Raw genomic sequence first — 18,662 nt, forward strand, 5'->3', positions numbered from 1 at the left:
AGAGTCCTGAGAGCGAGATAGCTCTCTGATGAATTGAAAATCAAAACTCGTTTTAAGACTCGTTAAAAAGCGCGACGGACTTTATCAAGACGGTCAATTATGTGTTTGTACAAACTGCGATGGCCATTTAGCGTTTGTTAAATGAAAGATTTTACAATCTAATCTCGGAGGAATCAGCTTATGTTTAATAATGTCGGGGAAATTTTTTATTTTTATACTATATTAAACGGCATTTGATTAAAACCGAAATAGGAAATTCATAATTTTCGTCATAATTGACATTTAATTTGTTTAGAGGGAAAAATAATCGTTTCAAAAATAACATTAGGGTTTATATTTCTTATTGATATATTGCACTACTCTCTAAATTTCTTGGAGTGGGAATAGCGCCACTCCGGTGAGATTTCACTCTTTTGGAGTGAGATCTCACTCCAAAAAGAGTGAAATCTTACTCCAAAAGAGTGAAATCTCACCGGAGTGGCGCTATTCCCACTCCAAGAAATTTAGAGAGTATATTACATAATGCAATCGTCTATGCGAAACGAGTATTTAAGTTTTATATTTCTACCTAAAAAAGAAATTAATAAACACGTTTGTCAAGCTAGTGATTATTTTATTGTATAACGATATCACTTATTCAGAAAAAATCGAGACGTCTTCATTGCATTGAGCTTCATTGGCTCGGAAGAAAAAGTGGATTATATGATGTAACTCGATGAGATTTTCAAGAAGGTACTTCTTTAAATTAAAGATGTACTGAAAACATCAAGACATATTTCTCTGATATATATCCTCCTCCCCTTTCCCCCGCTATCTACGACATTTTCTTACAAGATGTAAGTAATTGCCTGACGTTAAGAGGCTGCTTAAAACAAAAGTGGTCAACATATACATAACGCGTCTGTCTGAAGATACAAGATCTATATTTATGATACGTACGTAATTCAATTATCACACAAAAATGATATATTCTATCGTAATATGTTCATCACGATACGGATTTAAAGTATCGATTAATTAAATCCATCAACTGCCAACAACAAATGTAACAATGAGTTAACGTTACCTTCTTTGTATCAGATGTCATTTTAGAGATTTAAATTTTGATATTTCTGTTTTGCATTAGCTGCCTGTACGAAACAGCAAATATTAGTTGGAGTTATTACGGTACAATCAAACGAAGCTTACTCTTTTTTTGCATCGTAATATTTCATTGCAGTTAGCAATGAAGTTTTACGAGTATAGCTGCCGGATAAACCTTGATAACTGACAGTAATCTACTCTAGACGGGTCGATAGCTACGAAAGCCCGGTATAAAAATAATATCGAAGAGTCCGGCGTGTGTAAGTGCATCCGTAAAATGAATTTTGTTGGAGGACCATCTCTCTCGTAAGCGTAAACGCTTGCGCGTGCGTGCGTGCGTTGACGGAGGGCGGAGGGGACGTGAGAGCATGTAGGTGCTGTAAGCACAAATTGCCACAAATTGGAGAAAATTGAATGAAGCTTACAGCTTAACGAAGGCACTAAACCCTTGCGGAACGACCTATCTCAACATGCAGCCCATTTTCGTGATAAGTGAGGAGATGTCGTGCGTTTAAAACACTTTAACCAGGACAACGCTGCGACGCCTCGGTATCGCTGATATTTCTACCGTCAATATTTCCTGAAGATTTCTGCATTTGTCGCGACGATGGATATTGCCTGCAAGGCAGGGTAGAACTAAGCTTTCGTTCTACTCGAACCATATCATGTTAGATAAAAGATATATTGTATTTTTCACATTTCTGAAAAGTAAGGAATACGATGTTTAATGAGACATCCACCTACTTTACTATAGAGTCTTTTATCATATTGTAAAATGTTAATAAAAGTAAAATTTTTTATTGCACCGATACTTATAATTGGTATGTGGACAAATTAATTTAATTTATTTTAATTTACTTTATTTTTATTTTTATATCACTATTCTGCTTTATTTATAGTATTTCGTTGTTTGAAGTGTTATTTTGGAAAAAATGTGTTAATGGAATATTTGAAAATTATTCACATTTTATTATTCATTAAATAAAATGTAGGTGGGGGAGTAACTGTTTTTATACATATTATTATGTATTTTTGTATTATTACGTATTTTATTTCAAATATTTTATTATATTCAAATTTCAAATCTCTGCTAATTATTAAGTAAAATACAGAACGTTATTTTCTTTTTTATATAACTAAACTTTTAGATTACGATCTTATCGGTAAAAAGATATATTATTTCCGTAATCAACACGGTTCGACAAAATTGTTATGTTGATATTCGTTATTAGTTTATTACAAGGAGCTGTAGAGTCCGAATATTGAAAAGAACGAACACTTGCCTGAAACGACAAAAGATTTTGATTTTCCGATAGAAAAAGGTCGTTATCGAAGTACTTCGCCGCCGCTGAAGAACTCCGAAACGACCGTAACCGGTGAGAGAACTGGAAGGGAGAGTTCGAGGCACACGGTACAAAAAGAGAAGGGGACAGTCAGAGAGAGAAAGAAGGGACGGGATGAGGAAGGGAGAAGAGAGAAGGATGGAAGAGGGCGAGGTTGAAGGAAAAAGAGTGGAAAAAGAGGAGGACGGCATGGCGGTTTGCAGCAAACAGAGGACAGTGACTAGAGCGAGAGAGGCGTGCGAGACGTGGAATATGTCTGGCGTATGTGGAGAAGCTTGTACACTCCCCCGGGATCGTTATGGGGGCATTCCGGCTTCTGGTATGTAATATCAGAAATTCCTGTCTACCTGTGTGTCGCCTGTTGCCCGTGCGCGATGTTCCAATTGGAGCGGGCGAAACGCGCGCCCGTGCGATGCGAAAGTGGTATTACTTGTGCGCCGGCGGTAGGGCAGGACGTAGGGCTGGATCACCGACGCTCAGGAGGATAAAATTATTCCACGCGTTGAAAATTAGCTGCGCGGGAGAGTCTGATAGAAGCCACCGTCGTCTGCGTGTTTGGCTCTCGAAATGAATACTTATCGGTGAAAGGAATATGTAGCACGTAATAATATTCATGATCGCGCTTAACGTATAACGCCAAGAGCATCTCCTTGCTGTTTGATACTTTGCTTTGACATGGAATTAATTAAAATTTTATGTACGTTTTAGTAAATAAAAAGAATTTATATTTTATATAATATTTGCCTTTAAAAATGTATGAGATAAATAAATATAATACTTTACTTGTTCTAATATTGATATCAATGATTATTATATTTATATAATTATTATATTAATTTTTAATAACGTATGCAGTCTATTTAAAACACTAATCGAAAATGTAATATAGAAAATTTCAAGCAGCACATTTCTTCATGTCGTTATTGAAATATAATTTAAAAAAAGAGAATATATCACTGTAATTATACATATAATTACAATTAATGAAAATTATTTATTAACATATCAATATACCCTATATATCAATTAATATATCAATTCCTTAATATTTGTATTAATTTGACACTGCCATTAAACATCTCCTATTACAAACCTATGGACGGATCTTTGAAGATATACTGCAACCTTTCGACGCAATGCATTCGAACGATGTATATAGAGAGGATTTTGGTTTCGTCGCGTGGTAGGGTAGTTTTAGCCAGAGGCATCGGTTGTCTGCATTCGACACATTGTCAATTTGCCGCTGCTCGTCGCGTCTGTTTAAAATCGATCGTGCCAGGGCACACATATACCTGCCTACCAAATACATTTTCGGTTTACGAGTGCCGTAGACGTCACTCCCGTTCTCTAACAATGCGCTAAAAAAATAGTCGCTTTTGTTCGATTCCTGCCCGCGGCCAACATGATTGGGGAGCGGGGGAGGGAGGGGGTCATATGTATTAATGTCTCCAATGATTTTCGAAAATATACATATAGCGGTGTTTTAATCGAAGTTATTTTCATCACTTTCATGTAGGTTTTACCTCACAATTTGCTGTTATGAACAAGTAACTTCTTTCACGAACTGATTTCATCGACGGCGGCTTCGATATGTTTTTTCACTTATTTTCTTGAGCATATTTTCCATCGATGAGATAAATTTCTGTGTTGTTTGTTATTCAGAAATAATATATAAAATAACGTTTAGAGCTATATATATATAATGTCTGTTTTATTTAAAAAAAAATTGTATTATGCAAGAAGACTCACATTTTCTCTTTTTTTTCTCTCTACGATATGTTCGATTTCTCATAAGCATTATAAATAAATTAGAAATAGCTCCATTTATTTCACAATTTTCAAGAAAATTTTTCCTCTGGTAATTAGAACAATAAGATTAGGTATACATACAATGATAGTAGAAGGCGACAACAAAAATTCAAATTAAACCTGTGGCCGATGGCTAGCAATCTTGCTAGCCTGAATATCGTGATCACATCGAAAATGAGAACCACAAACGCGATATATTTGAAGTATGATGTGACTGAGAATTCCGTACAGGCGAGCAGCGCATTCCACGTGATATCTATTTCATTATAGGGGAGATTCCACAGTATTTTTGCAATTATACGCAGCGATCATCGCCACTGGTTACACAGGTTATACCGTTCATATTGTGTTTGCGAATATTGTCGCAATATAGTCGAAATTTCTCGGGGACGGCCATGTGATCGAATACTCGGACCAGCGACGTTAATTATCTTTAATCCAATTAGCTATGTATTTGCATATGCCGACTACGATGTTTTCGAGCGTTCGCGTCTGCGCTCATTAGCGCGGTGGATATGATGCAAATAAACGAAAAATGAGCTCGCAAAAGGTGTGACGCGCGCTACCTGAAAAGTATAATTAAAAATTACATCTCCGTCACATATTCGCGATGCTTCCTTGCACGCTCGAGAAATAATTTTGTATAATAAGCCCTCCTTTATACCTACATATTATCATAAATTGTTTCTATACTTAGCAATTTTCTTAATTATCTAATGATACGGAAGATTACATGTATATCTGACCATAAATGAAAATTAATTAAATTAAATAAAAACGTTGCAAAGAGTGAGATAGAGAAATTGAATGTCATCGAATAAGAAAGTTGCGAATAGCGAATTCTATCAGCAACATAGTATTACTAATTAAAAGACTCGCGAGGCATATGCGCGAAGAATATTAAAATTTATTAATTAAAACCATCGCCAATTATTCCTAAATTAACAACAGAACGAGAGAGACGGCCGGAGCTACTTTATCGTGTTTATTAAATATCTTCGACCCATCCTCTTATCCCCTTCTTTCGCGCAAGAAGAGATATGAGTATATGGTATGCACGTCCATTACGTACAATATGACATAACATAGAATACATAAGCCCACTACTCTTTTCCCAACACTTACTCTTGATTTTAAGGACATAGAAAAAATATCTTCAACCGGGTATATCTCTCATTAATAAAGATTTTTAATGTTATTCTTATACACATTAACAATAAAACCATTCAGAACGAATTAAAAGATATATTATATAAGTATAAGATATACATTTATTTCGCGTAAAGCAGCAGAAAATTTCTCGAAAAAATTTAATCTTAACTATTGTGTATATAACTCTATAACTATTGTGGTCATATATAATATATACAAACATTAAAAGTAATGTGTGAATGTTCATATTATCCTATCATATGATATCATAAAGAGAGAAAACTAAATATTAAGTTACATGGTTTATACATAGTATTTTGAATTTTTATCAGTCTTGGTCTTTTAATGGATTGTAGAGATTATTTTTACAGTGGATAATAAAATAAAATAAATTTTGTAAATTATTATAAAAGTTATTATTATTATTTATATTTAATATTATTTTGCTGGTTACAGTAATATAATTAACAAAAGTCACTCGAGATTTCTCTGGTTTGTAAAGAATAGCAATTATTTTACTAGAGTCATAAATTACGATACAATATCGATATTTAATGTTAATATATTAACTATTGTTGTTTACAAATTACTAATGTACATGACAAATTACTGATGTAAATGCGACTTCAAATTCGTGAAAGAATTTGTCATTAAAATTTAATTTAATGGGAGTGAAATACTCTGTATATTAATTTGTGATATTAATAAGCCATTTAAAAGCACTAAAAGCAGAATAGTCCGTTCATCTATGAATGTTAGTCACTTTAATACAACTACGAAAAATATTAATGATCTGATCTATATTACAAGAAAAGCTTAATTAATTACAGAATTTATATGTTATGGAAATAAAATTGATTAATTTTAGATTATATATTTAAATATGTGTGTTATAATGTATATATATGTATATTAAAATATAACTTTAAAGAGTATTAGTTTTTAAAATAAATAATTAATTATGAAAATTATAGAAATAAATTATATAATGTTTGGTAGCGCTATAACTATAACATATGCTAAACAGTAATTGTATTAGATTCAAGCGAATTAATAATAAGCTACCCATTTTTTATACAGTGTTAATGAATAGGTGACAATTATACAAAATGTAACCATTTCCGTCTGCTTTTCGTATATAGACCAAAAAGCAAACGTGACCACTTCGAGCGAATCTGAGATTTTAATAAATTAACATGAACATTATCCGGCGTAATTACAAAACTACCGCGTTACATGTATCCCTTGCGATCGTCGCAAAATAGAATGGAATGCCATTCATGTAGGATCGCGAGATCGTGCGTTGGCGGGTCAAGCAAAGCGTTAGGAGCCATCGCGAAACTTCCGTTACGCGCTGCACGGGACTGCCGCGTTATAAAAAAGGGTAGCTATTGAATTAAAAGGACGTAGAGCGAATAAGGTGGGCCGCGCAACGAGAAAGCGAGATCGCGGCCGGGCGAGAGATTCAGGCGAGAGAGCGAGCACGCGAGGGTGGAAAAGCGTAGCGTGGCGAGAGAGGACGTGAAACAGCGCGCGATGCGGGGGCGAGGGGAGGGGGTGGATGAGGACGATGAGGACGGAGATAGAGTGAAACGCTCGGATTCGGGAAGGGGGTGGAAGAAAGGCGGAGGAAATGAGAAGAAGAGGGCTCTCTCGTCTCCTTCGGCCGGTCGTCTGCTCGCATCTCTCTCCTCTCTCCCGCACATCACCGCGCCGAGCGTCCGCGCGCGCTCTTGCCGGCCATAAAAATAAAATTTCAATAAATCTCCGCCGCGCGAAAACTAGTGGGGCATCCAGAGGGCGGGCCACCCGCTCATTGGAGCTGCGTTCGCGGCGGTTACCGCCTACCACAAAGCGGAGACGGCGAAAGAGACGGTAACCTGGATAGAGTTTACCTCGGGATATGGGCAACCCTCGCATGGCTACCAACCATTGCGGCCCGGCGACGGAAAATCCGACGACGGGGTACCTCCGGGGTCCGAGATTCCACGCTCGCTTCCTACGTCTATCACCACCGGCCGCCTTACCTCTTTTTACTCCGACTCTTCCGATGCGATGTCTCTCGGCCTGTCCTCTGTCACCCCCGTCTCCTATTCGAGCGCGCACTCTGATCTCACCGATTGATTACCGCATGGTAACGTTTAACGTTTAACTTTCGCGCTATCGCCGGTGTAATCATGACAATTTTTAACATAGTTAAATGAATTTTCTAGGTGAAAACTTTCAAACTTCGGGCAGAAGAAGATATAAATATAATAGCCCTCTCTTGAGGGGAAAATTAATTCAGTACTCCATTATCACGATCGCCATTTTAATATTCTAGGATAGGTAATGGGTATTTTTAGTTGAAAGTAATTTAGTATTTTGATAATTAATATTTCGCTCCTCCTGAAAATAAACGAATGAACAAAATTTCGATCGCTGCGAGAGCGAGACTCGGAATGAAAGGCGCTGTCGCGGCTAGATACCTTCCTGGGTTCTGGTGTTGGATCTGAAGGATAGGAGCGATTTAATATCACGCCCACCAACGGAGAACGCGGGGTGGTAGGGACAACCGCGAGCCGATGGCGGAAGCGAGAGATCGGCGGTGCGCGCTTTGACGCGAACGGGACGCCGATATTCCCGCCAAGCCGGCGCGAGTGGGGGAGTTCGGATATGGCAGTCGGCCAGTTCGCTGTTTGCCTTCCTGAGGCACGGGCCGGTCCTCAGGCTCGTCTGTACACCCAAGTACTCATCCAGGAAGGCCCCGTGCGTCGCGCCGCCAGTCGCAGATTTTTTTTCCCGTCCGTGGTTCCTCGAGAGTTGAGGGTGAGGTGCTCGCGGTGTCACGCGGATTTCCGCTTCCGCGTCCTGTATCGGAGCTACGCTCCCGGAGTTGAGCGGCATGCTCAACAATATCACCGCCGGCGGTTCCGTACACGGTATCTCCGGTAAGTACCGTACACACTTGAGCCAGAAATTCCCTCCCCGTCCGGTTGTGCGTCGAGGAAACTGTGAAATTGTTATAGCGATCTCGTCAATGCGAATAATATTTTCGATGTTCGTCTGTCGAATTTCAATTAAAACTCGCCGTGTGGTAGGACTGAGCTCTCGAATTTCCTTAGAAATCCTGAAGCTGGCCGAGATTCGCGGTACCCATCGGTTTTCTTCGTTCTACGCTTCAAATCCAAGTTTTCTGTTTTAAATGTTCTTAAACTAGTTGAGAATAATTGTTCAGAATGGCTGAGAATAATGTTCACTGGGATAATTGAGTGTATATTTTAAATAGAAAAATTTAGCGCGGGATTAGTACAAAATTATGAATCGTATTATTATGACTGGCCGATTTTTAACTATGAGTTAAGGTTTAATTTATTTAGTGTCGGTCAAGTCCATCGTATCGATTATTGTAATCAGATTTTTGGCGTTGCAAAAATTAATAACGTTACAGTTACCTGATATGTCACTAAGTGCGGACCACGCGGTACCTAATGAGTGAAACGTCATTACTTCACTTACAATCAGTTATGTACAGCAAATGCATTTCGATCACGAACAGCAAACGTAACTTGCAACCGGAGTTCCTCGGAAGTCATCGATGTCTCGCCGACGCGACGGTACCACGCGCGTCGCTTTCGATGTACAATCCAGTGTTCCGTATATTGAGTCAAAAAGAATTTTTAACCGACGTGAAAGACATCGTGAAGTGTTGGGCGATCCAATCGGATCAAGTACAAACTCTCAGGATTAAGTGTCAATCGCAGGTTTCATCAATTTTAATAGCGGCAGCCGATTTCACCCACATTGACGAAAGTACTAAATTTTTCTAATTATAGTAAAAATTGAGAAGAAATGTGAGACTGAATAATCATAATAACATATTTTATCTGTAACCGACATTGTCGTGACAAGTATAACAATTATTTATCGGCGCATTTCATCGCTGTGTCGACTGTCGACATTATGAAATATTAGATAGTAACGCACGTCACTTTTGCGAATCTCACGTTTGTATCTGATGCAAATTGTAATGAGAGAAGACGGAAATAGCGCGATATAATGATAGTGTTAAACTTTGATACTTCAGTCTTAGATTTCAAAGGCGGCGCCAAGTACCGCTGTAGCATCAGGTGTCCCATAAGAAGTGTGTTTCTTCATAGCTTTTATAGTGCGCGAGCTAGTTTATTTTAAGCTTAGCGTGTCAGCTTTTTGTTCGCTTATAACGTGGCATTATCATGTCGGTCTACTACAATTAAAAATTACAATTGAAAGTGACGTCGTTAATTAATCAGACATTATTACGAGTACCATGAGTATTCCCGGTCTAATTGCTTGCCATTAGCATTCGTATTTTAGTAAAGAAACTTTCAAGACTATTTAAGATGAAATAAAATCCATCGGGAAGAAATATCGAGCGCTAAATAGTTTCCATTTAAATAGATTTGGTTATAAATTTAGTTGTTTAATTTTAAACCCTCCTAAATCTTTTACGTGCATTATTATAGGTCACATAGCTCCGTTAAAGTTAATTACATGCCGTTTACGGTAAAATTTATAACAGAAATATCCGTACAATTTGTGATGATAATTGCGTCGGCTAAAATATATAGAAAGTGGCTTTTGAATGTCAACTATCGATAGCGAATCGGAAATCTTCTAGACAATATGCGTTTCTTGTATAAAACGAAAATTAATAAAACTGATTATAATGTATTGTTCAATAATTGTTATTAAAATTTGATAATTGTACTTTGCACTGCTTAATACTTTTGTTTTTATCCACGAATTTTATGAATCTATCTTTTTAAAGCTCATTTCTAAGCTTGGCATGTGATTTCACATGCTTACAAAAAAGATAAATTAGGAATAGATCCGGATTCCTCTCAAGTCAATTTGACTTTCAGCACCCGTCGGTTGGTGTATAGGGACTGCCTGGCTAATCCACTGTCAATAATCCTACGCAGCTATGGATTGTAATTAATATCGTGTAACTTACTACGAATATTTATTGTATTGATAGATACTAAAAAATCACGTTTTTTACACCAGTTTTTTATTTAATTTTGTGTATTGTCGTGCAAAAAATTAATGTTTCTTTAATACATTTCCATGTAAAAGATGTTTATTATTACAATTTTCATTTTTCTTCGGTATTTGCACAATAAAATCATGATATAAATAATAGTCGCAAATCTTTTATGAAGAATGAACAATTAATAAATTTATTTATCTTTTATCTTGTACATGTAAAAGTTAAGTAATTACCTGTTAATTATCTGACTTCTACTCTGTATATAGTACTAAAATGTTTTCTTTGATTGTGGTAAAATTGTAAATTTACTTTTTAAGTTAGCGAAATTTTTCTTTTGCGGTAGGTTTATTTTCTAAAGTTATAAATGGGAAAATTGACAGAGAATGAAAATCGAGGGTGGAAAATCGCACGAAAGAATAGTGAGACGGTGCCGGTAACACGTGACGTTGCACGTCTTCGATCTCCTCCATCTCAAGAAAGCCGCTTCTCGAGTTTGATGATCTTAATTACCTCAACACTGATTACATTACGCGAGAAGTTGAGGAACGGTTTAGAGAGTTAGAATGTTGCAGGTGGCGAGGACTGAGTAAAGCGCTACACGTTAACCAGATTAAAAGAAAGTTATAGCTCCATTTTTTTCGCGTTAAGCGTTAAGCGTTGATTTTTTTTCCGTCATACTTTGTCATGAAATTTACACACTTAATTGTGTCTCGTTCAATTTCAGATTAACACTATTGTGTTTATCCGAATTAATTGAGCAGCGACAACGTATGCGAATATTATAGCGAAAGAATTTTTCTCTCTCTCTCTCTCTTGAAACTATTGATATTCATTAAGATCTTGATTTTATTCAAACGATCGTAATCGTCGTATCATCTGGAGTGATTATATCTGAGTTTACGCGTGATAGACGTCACAAGCGACGTCGCGCTTGTTTCTCATAAATCGCACTTATCTGTCTTCCGTCAAATAAGATCAAGCATATATATTATACTTACTAACGGCCGCGGCCGATTCGCGACTGCATCGATACGTCTTCAATTACCAGCCTTCAATTTATCAAAAAATGAGATTTGGCCCTCGGGACCGTTGTGCGCGCATCTCGCCATACTTAAAGTGTGTCCGTTAAAATTTTTTATGATATACGTTAATTGCATTTGGTGCATCGGCCATCCATTGAGACAAGGCGGGCACACAGCTCGCGAGCGTGACACGCGAATAAATACGTCTGTCACGACATTTCCGGATAGTAATGTGATTTATGACTTTATTATTCAGACGTTTCAAGCGCGGGCGGCTGTCAATCACGAGGTTTTCAAATGTCGATAAACGCGCGGCCGAACGTTATAAAAATTTTGTGTTTTTTTTTTTCTACAGCCGCTTCACGCATCCTGAATTACCGCGATACTCCATGAGCGAAAAAAAATACACGTGTAGAACGAATGCCTATAGTCGCATTCCACGTGATCCTTTAGTGATTAGCGTTTTAATTTGATTATGATCTTCGATAATCCGGTCAATTAATGCGGGATTAAATAATCATTCTCAATCTTTAACAAGAGGGAAGGAAGGTATCTCGAAGTAATACGGGTGTAATTACGCAAAGTAAATGTTAGAGGAGAAATTTTTCTCTATGTAGGAGATGCAACATGGCACTTTGATTGCGCGCGATTTTTGTAACAACAGAGTTTATTGTATACGGAGAATCTCGATGAAGACAAAAAAGAATTCACGTATAAGAATTTAAATTCTTATCAAATAAAGAGGCTCATAAATACCGGGACTATTAAATCCTTTATAATAAAACAAAATCATTAAATGTCTGTAACGTAAATAGAAAGATTTGTCGTAAAATTCATTCATCTAGAGATACTCATTCAGTTAAGTTTTACCTACATGTTGATTTAATAATTTAATATCGATTCTCGGTATTTCTATATGTATTACTTTATATTTACTGTCACAAACGAAACTAATAGAATATTCTATATATTCTGCATTCATTTTATTACTAAAAGTCTGCATATTTAAATGAAATTATTAAATAATAAATTTGTATAAAATGCAATGAAAAGTTTCTTTTAGGAAATCTCTTTCATACAATTGAAAATAATACTCTCTTCATAGTTTTTTAAAAGTCTTAACATTTTAACATAGAAATTTAGAAAAAATAGAGCTGTGAGATCTCTTTGTAAACGGGAAATTCTTTGTACCAAATTTTATGAAAAATTTGTCACATTTATGAATGTAAATATAAATGTCAAAACTAATAATAATCGTTTCGCACGAGTTATGCCATTGTTTCAAATCTTTTCTATTTTTCGCGCAGCTCCGTCGCATTTATTTCATCGCATTGTCGCTCTCGGCGGGTGGAAATTTTTAACGAGCTTCTTCTTTTCCTCCTTGGTGACGCAGAAGATGCGTCTACGTCGCGATTGTAGCTGACTAAACTAGTTTACCTCATTACGTAAGCATCTTTGACAATGCACAACGACGTTGCGATACCCGCGATCTGACACGGAGTAGTGTGGGCGTACTGATCTGAGATGGACACCCTCCACGATACAACGATACATTCACGTATGCACGTAACATACACACGGTGTCGCACGCTCGTATACGCAGACACGAGGCGTACATGTGTACGTACGTGTATGCATGTACCTACTTGCGAGTGCGTGGAATATCGGGACATGTGTTTGCGCGCCTAGAAGTCCAGAGTATACGGTGACGATTCTCGCACCTCCTCGCTAAGTGGTCCGTACACCCCTCGGCCAGCTTCTGCTCCTATACAAATTTAAACTACGTAGAGCGGGCGCGTGGGGCGGGCGAGCGAGAGGCATGTGCGGAGCACGAGGAAGCCCGGCGGAAAGAAAAAAGATGGGAGAAAACTGAAGCGGCACGTCTTCTTTTTTTCTCTGCTTCTTACCTACCTCGTCGCTGCACGCACGTAGGAGCGAAGGATGCGCAAGATCTGAAGCGGTACGAGAAGGAGCACGGCGTGCTGGGTGTGAATCTGGGCTCCGGTCTGTCCGCGGGTGGTGGCCTCACGCTTCATCAGGAATTGATCATGACTATGCCCGGCGCAGGTACGTAAGCTCGCCGTCACGTTTGCTTACGTTCGATCTCGTCGGCCGAGAATCATTCAAGAAGAGACACGGCGAACGATTAACTTACATGAGTCGCAAGCTCAACTTTCCATCTCTCAATTTTGACAGTAGAAATGCATTTCACGAAGCTATTAAAAAGAAAGTGAATAAATAGAAGTATAAAGAATTTAGCATCCTCCTATTTTATAAGTATACGCATTTTATTTGCGTTATAAGGTAACATTGCGAAATCGTGAATGATTTGCGATTGAGCGAATGGCGGATTTTATCTGTTCATTATAAATAAGCTGGATGATGGTAAATGGAAAGATGAATCGCATCGATTTTCCACGAATGCGCTACGTGAGCAGCTGCAATAAGCGTATAATGAGATATTCCCAGAACGAATTGCGCGATGTTTTCGTCATGAGTTAAAAGGCGAAATCATTTTGCTGAATGCAACAGCATATTTTTATACTATTTAGGAGAATAGTTTAAGTACGTTGAGAAAAAGATATAACACGAATATCGGTCATTTATCAGTTTATATTTTAACCCTTATAACATAAACTTAATGTAATTTTTGTATTGAGTTAAATTTATTAATAATTCGTAATTATTTAAGACAAAAGTGCAACTTTACAAAAAGTATATATACACCTAGAGAATCTGATAATAAAGACTAGAACTGTATTTTTAAGAGATCAATTTTTAAAATTATTAGTCCGGATTTGATGCTAAATTAGCCACGTCATTTTCACATGTCATTTTCACATGTCATTTTCACATGTCATTTTCAAATGTTAACATTAAAGTTACATAACTAAAATTTAGAAGCAAAAACATATATTAAATATACAATGGCTCTTTAAATTTAGCTGTTGACCAATGTGCAGCACATGTTAGGATCATTCAGCGTAACTATGAAATATTTTGATTAGAATCTAAGATATTTATTAATAATTATTGTATAAGTTAATAAAACTGATAATTCTTCATTTAATAAATATCTTGATATCATTAGGACGTGATAAAAGATCTTTTTCGATACTATACTTGCTTTGATCGATTTCACACTCTCTTCTATAGGGATGATTTTTTTCCGATAACGATAAATTTCAAAATAAGTAGATTGTACACTACATATATTTTATTTCCTCTCTTTTAAAATGTAAGAGAGGAAACGTAACGCTTTATTCTTTAATTATCCTTTCAATTAGCGATTTGTTCTACAATTAAAGATAATTGAGATCAGAGAAAATTCGATGCTTTACGTTTATATTATTTAACCGTGGTTTTGCATTTTAGGTAGCGCGGTTGGGATCGGGCAAGGCGATGACAAACCTGCAAAGCAGAAGCGACATCGGACGCGTTTTACACCGGCCCAGCTCAACGAGCTGGAAAGGTGTTTCGGCAAAACTCACTACCCGGATATCTTCCTGAGGGAGGAAATAGCACTAAGGATCGGCCTCACGGAAAGTCGCGTTCAGGTAGGTGTGGTCAAAATGTACACACTGCCGTTGGCACGAAATGATTAATTTCAATGTGCGCTAGAGAACTTATCGCGTGACTTCGCGTTCACCGCCGTGCCAGAATTACACGCCAATCTTTACGTTATGCACGTTAAAATAGTTAAAATTCGGCATTATATGGTTCGGACACTTATTTAAATCAGCTACTGTGTAAAGAAGATATGACTCAACTCTTTTTTTTACAATTTGGCCCATCGGAGAAATTAATTATCTTTTTCCCAGAAAATCAGGTTTAATTTTTCGTATCATATACGTCATATGCTTTCTGCAATGACCGATTCATTTGTATAAGTGCCTCAATTATTGTGGTGATTTATTATCGTTATAAATATTATTATATAAATATGGAGCGGATCTCCGACACGCATGAATGAAATGATAATATGCCGGACAACAACATAGGATCGTAAGGACAAACGCGTTTTTATAAAAATTTATAAATATAAAATAATGTTTCCGACGCGTAAAAATTTGGACACGGACATATAGCGTATTTTAGAGCGATGTTAGAGCGTTACAACACTGAGAAAAAGGATTTGCTGTATTAGCAAATATTTGTCATTATAGTGACAACAAACATTTTGATTTGCTGCGGTAGCGAACTTTTTGCTATTGCAACAAAAGGTTGCTACCCGCAGCAAATCAAAATGTTTGTTGTCACTAATTTCTCTCAGTGAAAGTAGCATAAATTGTCGTATGGCGACCTCGCGGTTATCCTCAGAAACGTAACCCAGACAGAACCGGAACTCCGGCGGAATCAATTGTGCCGGCCTACCGTGGCTTTTTGGATTAAAGTGAAACTTGGAGCACAGCAGCTAAGCCCTCGCCCTGCAGGGTTCCGAATTTTGGTGGGTTCCACTTGGTTGCGAGGCGACCGCGAAACTTTGCGGAAGCTCGCAAGTCCCGCCTCTGGCATCAGGAATTCCGGGATCAAAGATCCAGAAATCTCAACCGCGGCAGGCGGTTCCCCCCAAAAGCTGTGCTCTCCTGCTGTATCGATCCTGCAAAAGTTAGTGTCGATCCATTAAAATCTTCTTAATGTGAAGATATACAAAATGTATGTATGGCTTCATCATGAATTAGGATAATTATAGTTGAACCTTGTTATTGCCCGACATGTGATTGAGAAAAAAAAAGTATTATTTTACTCGTAAAATAAAACTTTTAATTTTCCTCTAAAAATAACATTTTTAAAGGAATGATTTAAAAGAGAGCTAGTTATATTGTATTAATACGCAGAGATGTAACGAATGAAAAATAGCGTACGTTAACGAGAAACATTAAAAATAGACGCATCAGCAATAAATGTCGAATCGAATTAAAAAAGGCATGGTAAATCGAGACATCTTTCGCATTATAATTTAACGAGCATAATGTGTTTTTGACAGCGAGAATACACTCGTGATTTCCGCGGCTTATCTAAATATGGACCTGACGGAAATCTCAGAATTTATGAAATAAAAAGGCTTGAATTCCCCTGTCTTATTCATCTAAAAGTTTATCGACCTCTTCGTTTGATTATTGGGTGCATTATTAGCACGTATCTCATTAAAGATCCGAAAGAAAAATTAGCCAACGATATATTTGGCTTCAAAATAAAAAGTTTCACGCAATGATAAAATTTAAAACGATGAAGAGTGGTCACTAAAAATGATAAAAATCAATAAAGAGCATTATAAACGTATTATAACTTACTTTGGAAATACTTGCAATTAGTATCAGTATGTTATTTCACTCGATTGGAAAGAGGGTAGGGGATTATTTTGCATCACGTTAAAACGAGGGTAACGTTCTTAAATATCAGTTTCTTAATTATATTCTTAATCTTTACGTCTTGACGACAATTTTATGCGTCAAATTAACTCAAAAGCAGGCCACGCGAACCAGCTAAAAAATTGTCCTTTCGATCGGATTTGACCAACGCGAGAGGGTGATTTTGGCCTCCCTGCGGGCTATCAGCTGACAGAACTTTTTTAAGTCTCCGGGGCACGTCTAGAAAAACGGAGTTAATAGAAATTCATGAAAATTTTATTCGCAACTTGGAGGCGTCAGTCAAGCCGGGCGTTGTGCTGCATATCAAGCAGCTACGCTTCTCCATCCCTCTCGCCGTGCGCGTTTATAAATTCGCACATGCGAGTCGTACCGTGTATGACGCTTATCCCCGTATTTATTCGCCGTGTAATTAAATATCTGTCTGCACGGCGAGAACAGTTATCTAGATATCGTCGATTAAGGATACTTTGTAATCGAGATAATCTTAGTCGCGTGATAAAAAGAGAGCTTCTAAAATCAACTGAGATACTCCAGGGTTTGAAGCGGTGAATTTTAATTTGACTCGCTTATCATTTTGCTAGTTCCACTTTGAAATCGTTTTTTCGATATCTCGCGCGGCGATTCTTATTATACATTTTTAACAAGTCGATACTCCCCAGTCCGTATTATCGCCGATGTCTGCCTTGATTTCTAATTTTTATCGCGTCAGAATAGCGCGACACATTGACCCCGGCGTACGCCTTTCAGTTGTTTCAAAGTCACCCGTGGTAAGTACTCGGTGACTTCTTCGCCTCCGATCCCGTAGTAGCGCGTACATTCGTTTCGGCAACGCGACGCGGGAAACGTCAGGCGAGAGAAAATAAAAGAAAAACAAACACCAAAAAAGGGAAGAAAAAGGAAAGCTGAAAGATAGAACAGAGAAAGAAAAGGGAACGGGAGAGAAAACGGACCGGGATTCGTGGGTCTGTCGGGCGGCAGGCTGCCTAATTGAAAGAGGTTTTCTGTAGGCGAGGGTAGACATCAGCGTGAACGAAGCGTTTCCAAGGAAACCCGGCGGCGGGCACTCGTGTGGAGAGGGCCTTCGGCACCAATGGGGCTGCGAGGGAAAGGCGCCGGCGCTCAGCATCGCTATACTATCGAGCGTCGCTATCAAAGGTTTCTTGACTTGCCATGGCGGATCCATCGCGTGTTTTAAGGACCGCCGAGTAATCTCTTTTTATTTTTTCCTTTCTTCAATTATTACCGGGCTGCCCGCGCGTTACGTGTCGATCATCTGCGATAATGAACTTGAATGGAAAAGATCCCGATCGGCGCTCGTGCCGCAGGACACGCCGCCGATCTCATTTCGCGCTCTGGGACATCAAAAATGTAACTACGCGTTTTCCCTTAATTATGAAAATCTGATTACGTTTAGAACGTTCCGAAAATATACGCATGTGTGTCTAAATCGTTTAAGGATTGAAACATTTCGGGATATTAATGGCTGACTTCCAAGGATCGTTTTTCGATAATTGATTGATTTGCGAGAAATTAAGTTTAGAGTTGGGAATTGAGGGACTCAGCCCACGAACGATTCCCATTCGTTTTTATAATTCACAATTTTACAATTCGGTACATTGCATGCAGCATAAATTATGATACTCCGCATCATTGATACAGTAAGCGTAATAGCTCTGTTGTATAATCGTTGCATTAATGGGTAGAAAATTGCTCGCTACGAGTGCGTTGCACATAATAACGAGGCAGCTCATTCCCTCTCTGTCCCTCCGATAGCTGCGATAGTTACACAAGAATTTGCTCCGCTCGCTCATTGATACGTACTGTTTATCCAATCATCCTTTACATACGTTTGCTTCTTTTTAAATTTTAT

General features: G+C 37.8%; 1 protein-coding gene across 2 annotated transcripts in view; it reads left to right on the top strand.

The window, feature by feature from the left end:
- Window positions 1–8,074: 8,074 nt before the first annotated feature.
- The window catches only part of LOC139768163 (uncharacterized), a 32,605-nt gene continuing 22,017 nt past the window's right edge, over window positions 8,075–18,662 (top strand). For both annotated transcript variants that reach the window (XM_071698087.1, XM_071698088.1), the window contains exons 1-3: window positions 8,075–8,317; window positions 13,353–13,487; window positions 14,796–14,977. In XM_071698087.1, coding sequence (XP_071554188.1) covers window positions 8,272–8,317; window positions 13,353–13,487; window positions 14,796–14,977 — 363 coding nt within the window. In that variant the 5' untranslated portion in view covers window positions 8,075–8,271. The remainder of the gene's footprint in view (window positions 8,318–13,352; window positions 13,488–14,795; window positions 14,978–18,662) is intronic.

Source organism: Temnothorax nylanderi, unplaced genomic scaffold (assembly GCF_030848795.1).
Source record: "Temnothorax nylanderi isolate EJ_2023f unplaced genomic scaffold, tnyl_v1.0 TNYL_tig0014_pilon, whole genome shotgun sequence".
Lineage (NCBI taxonomy): Eukaryota > Metazoa > Arthropoda > Insecta > Hymenoptera > Formicidae > Temnothorax > Temnothorax nylanderi.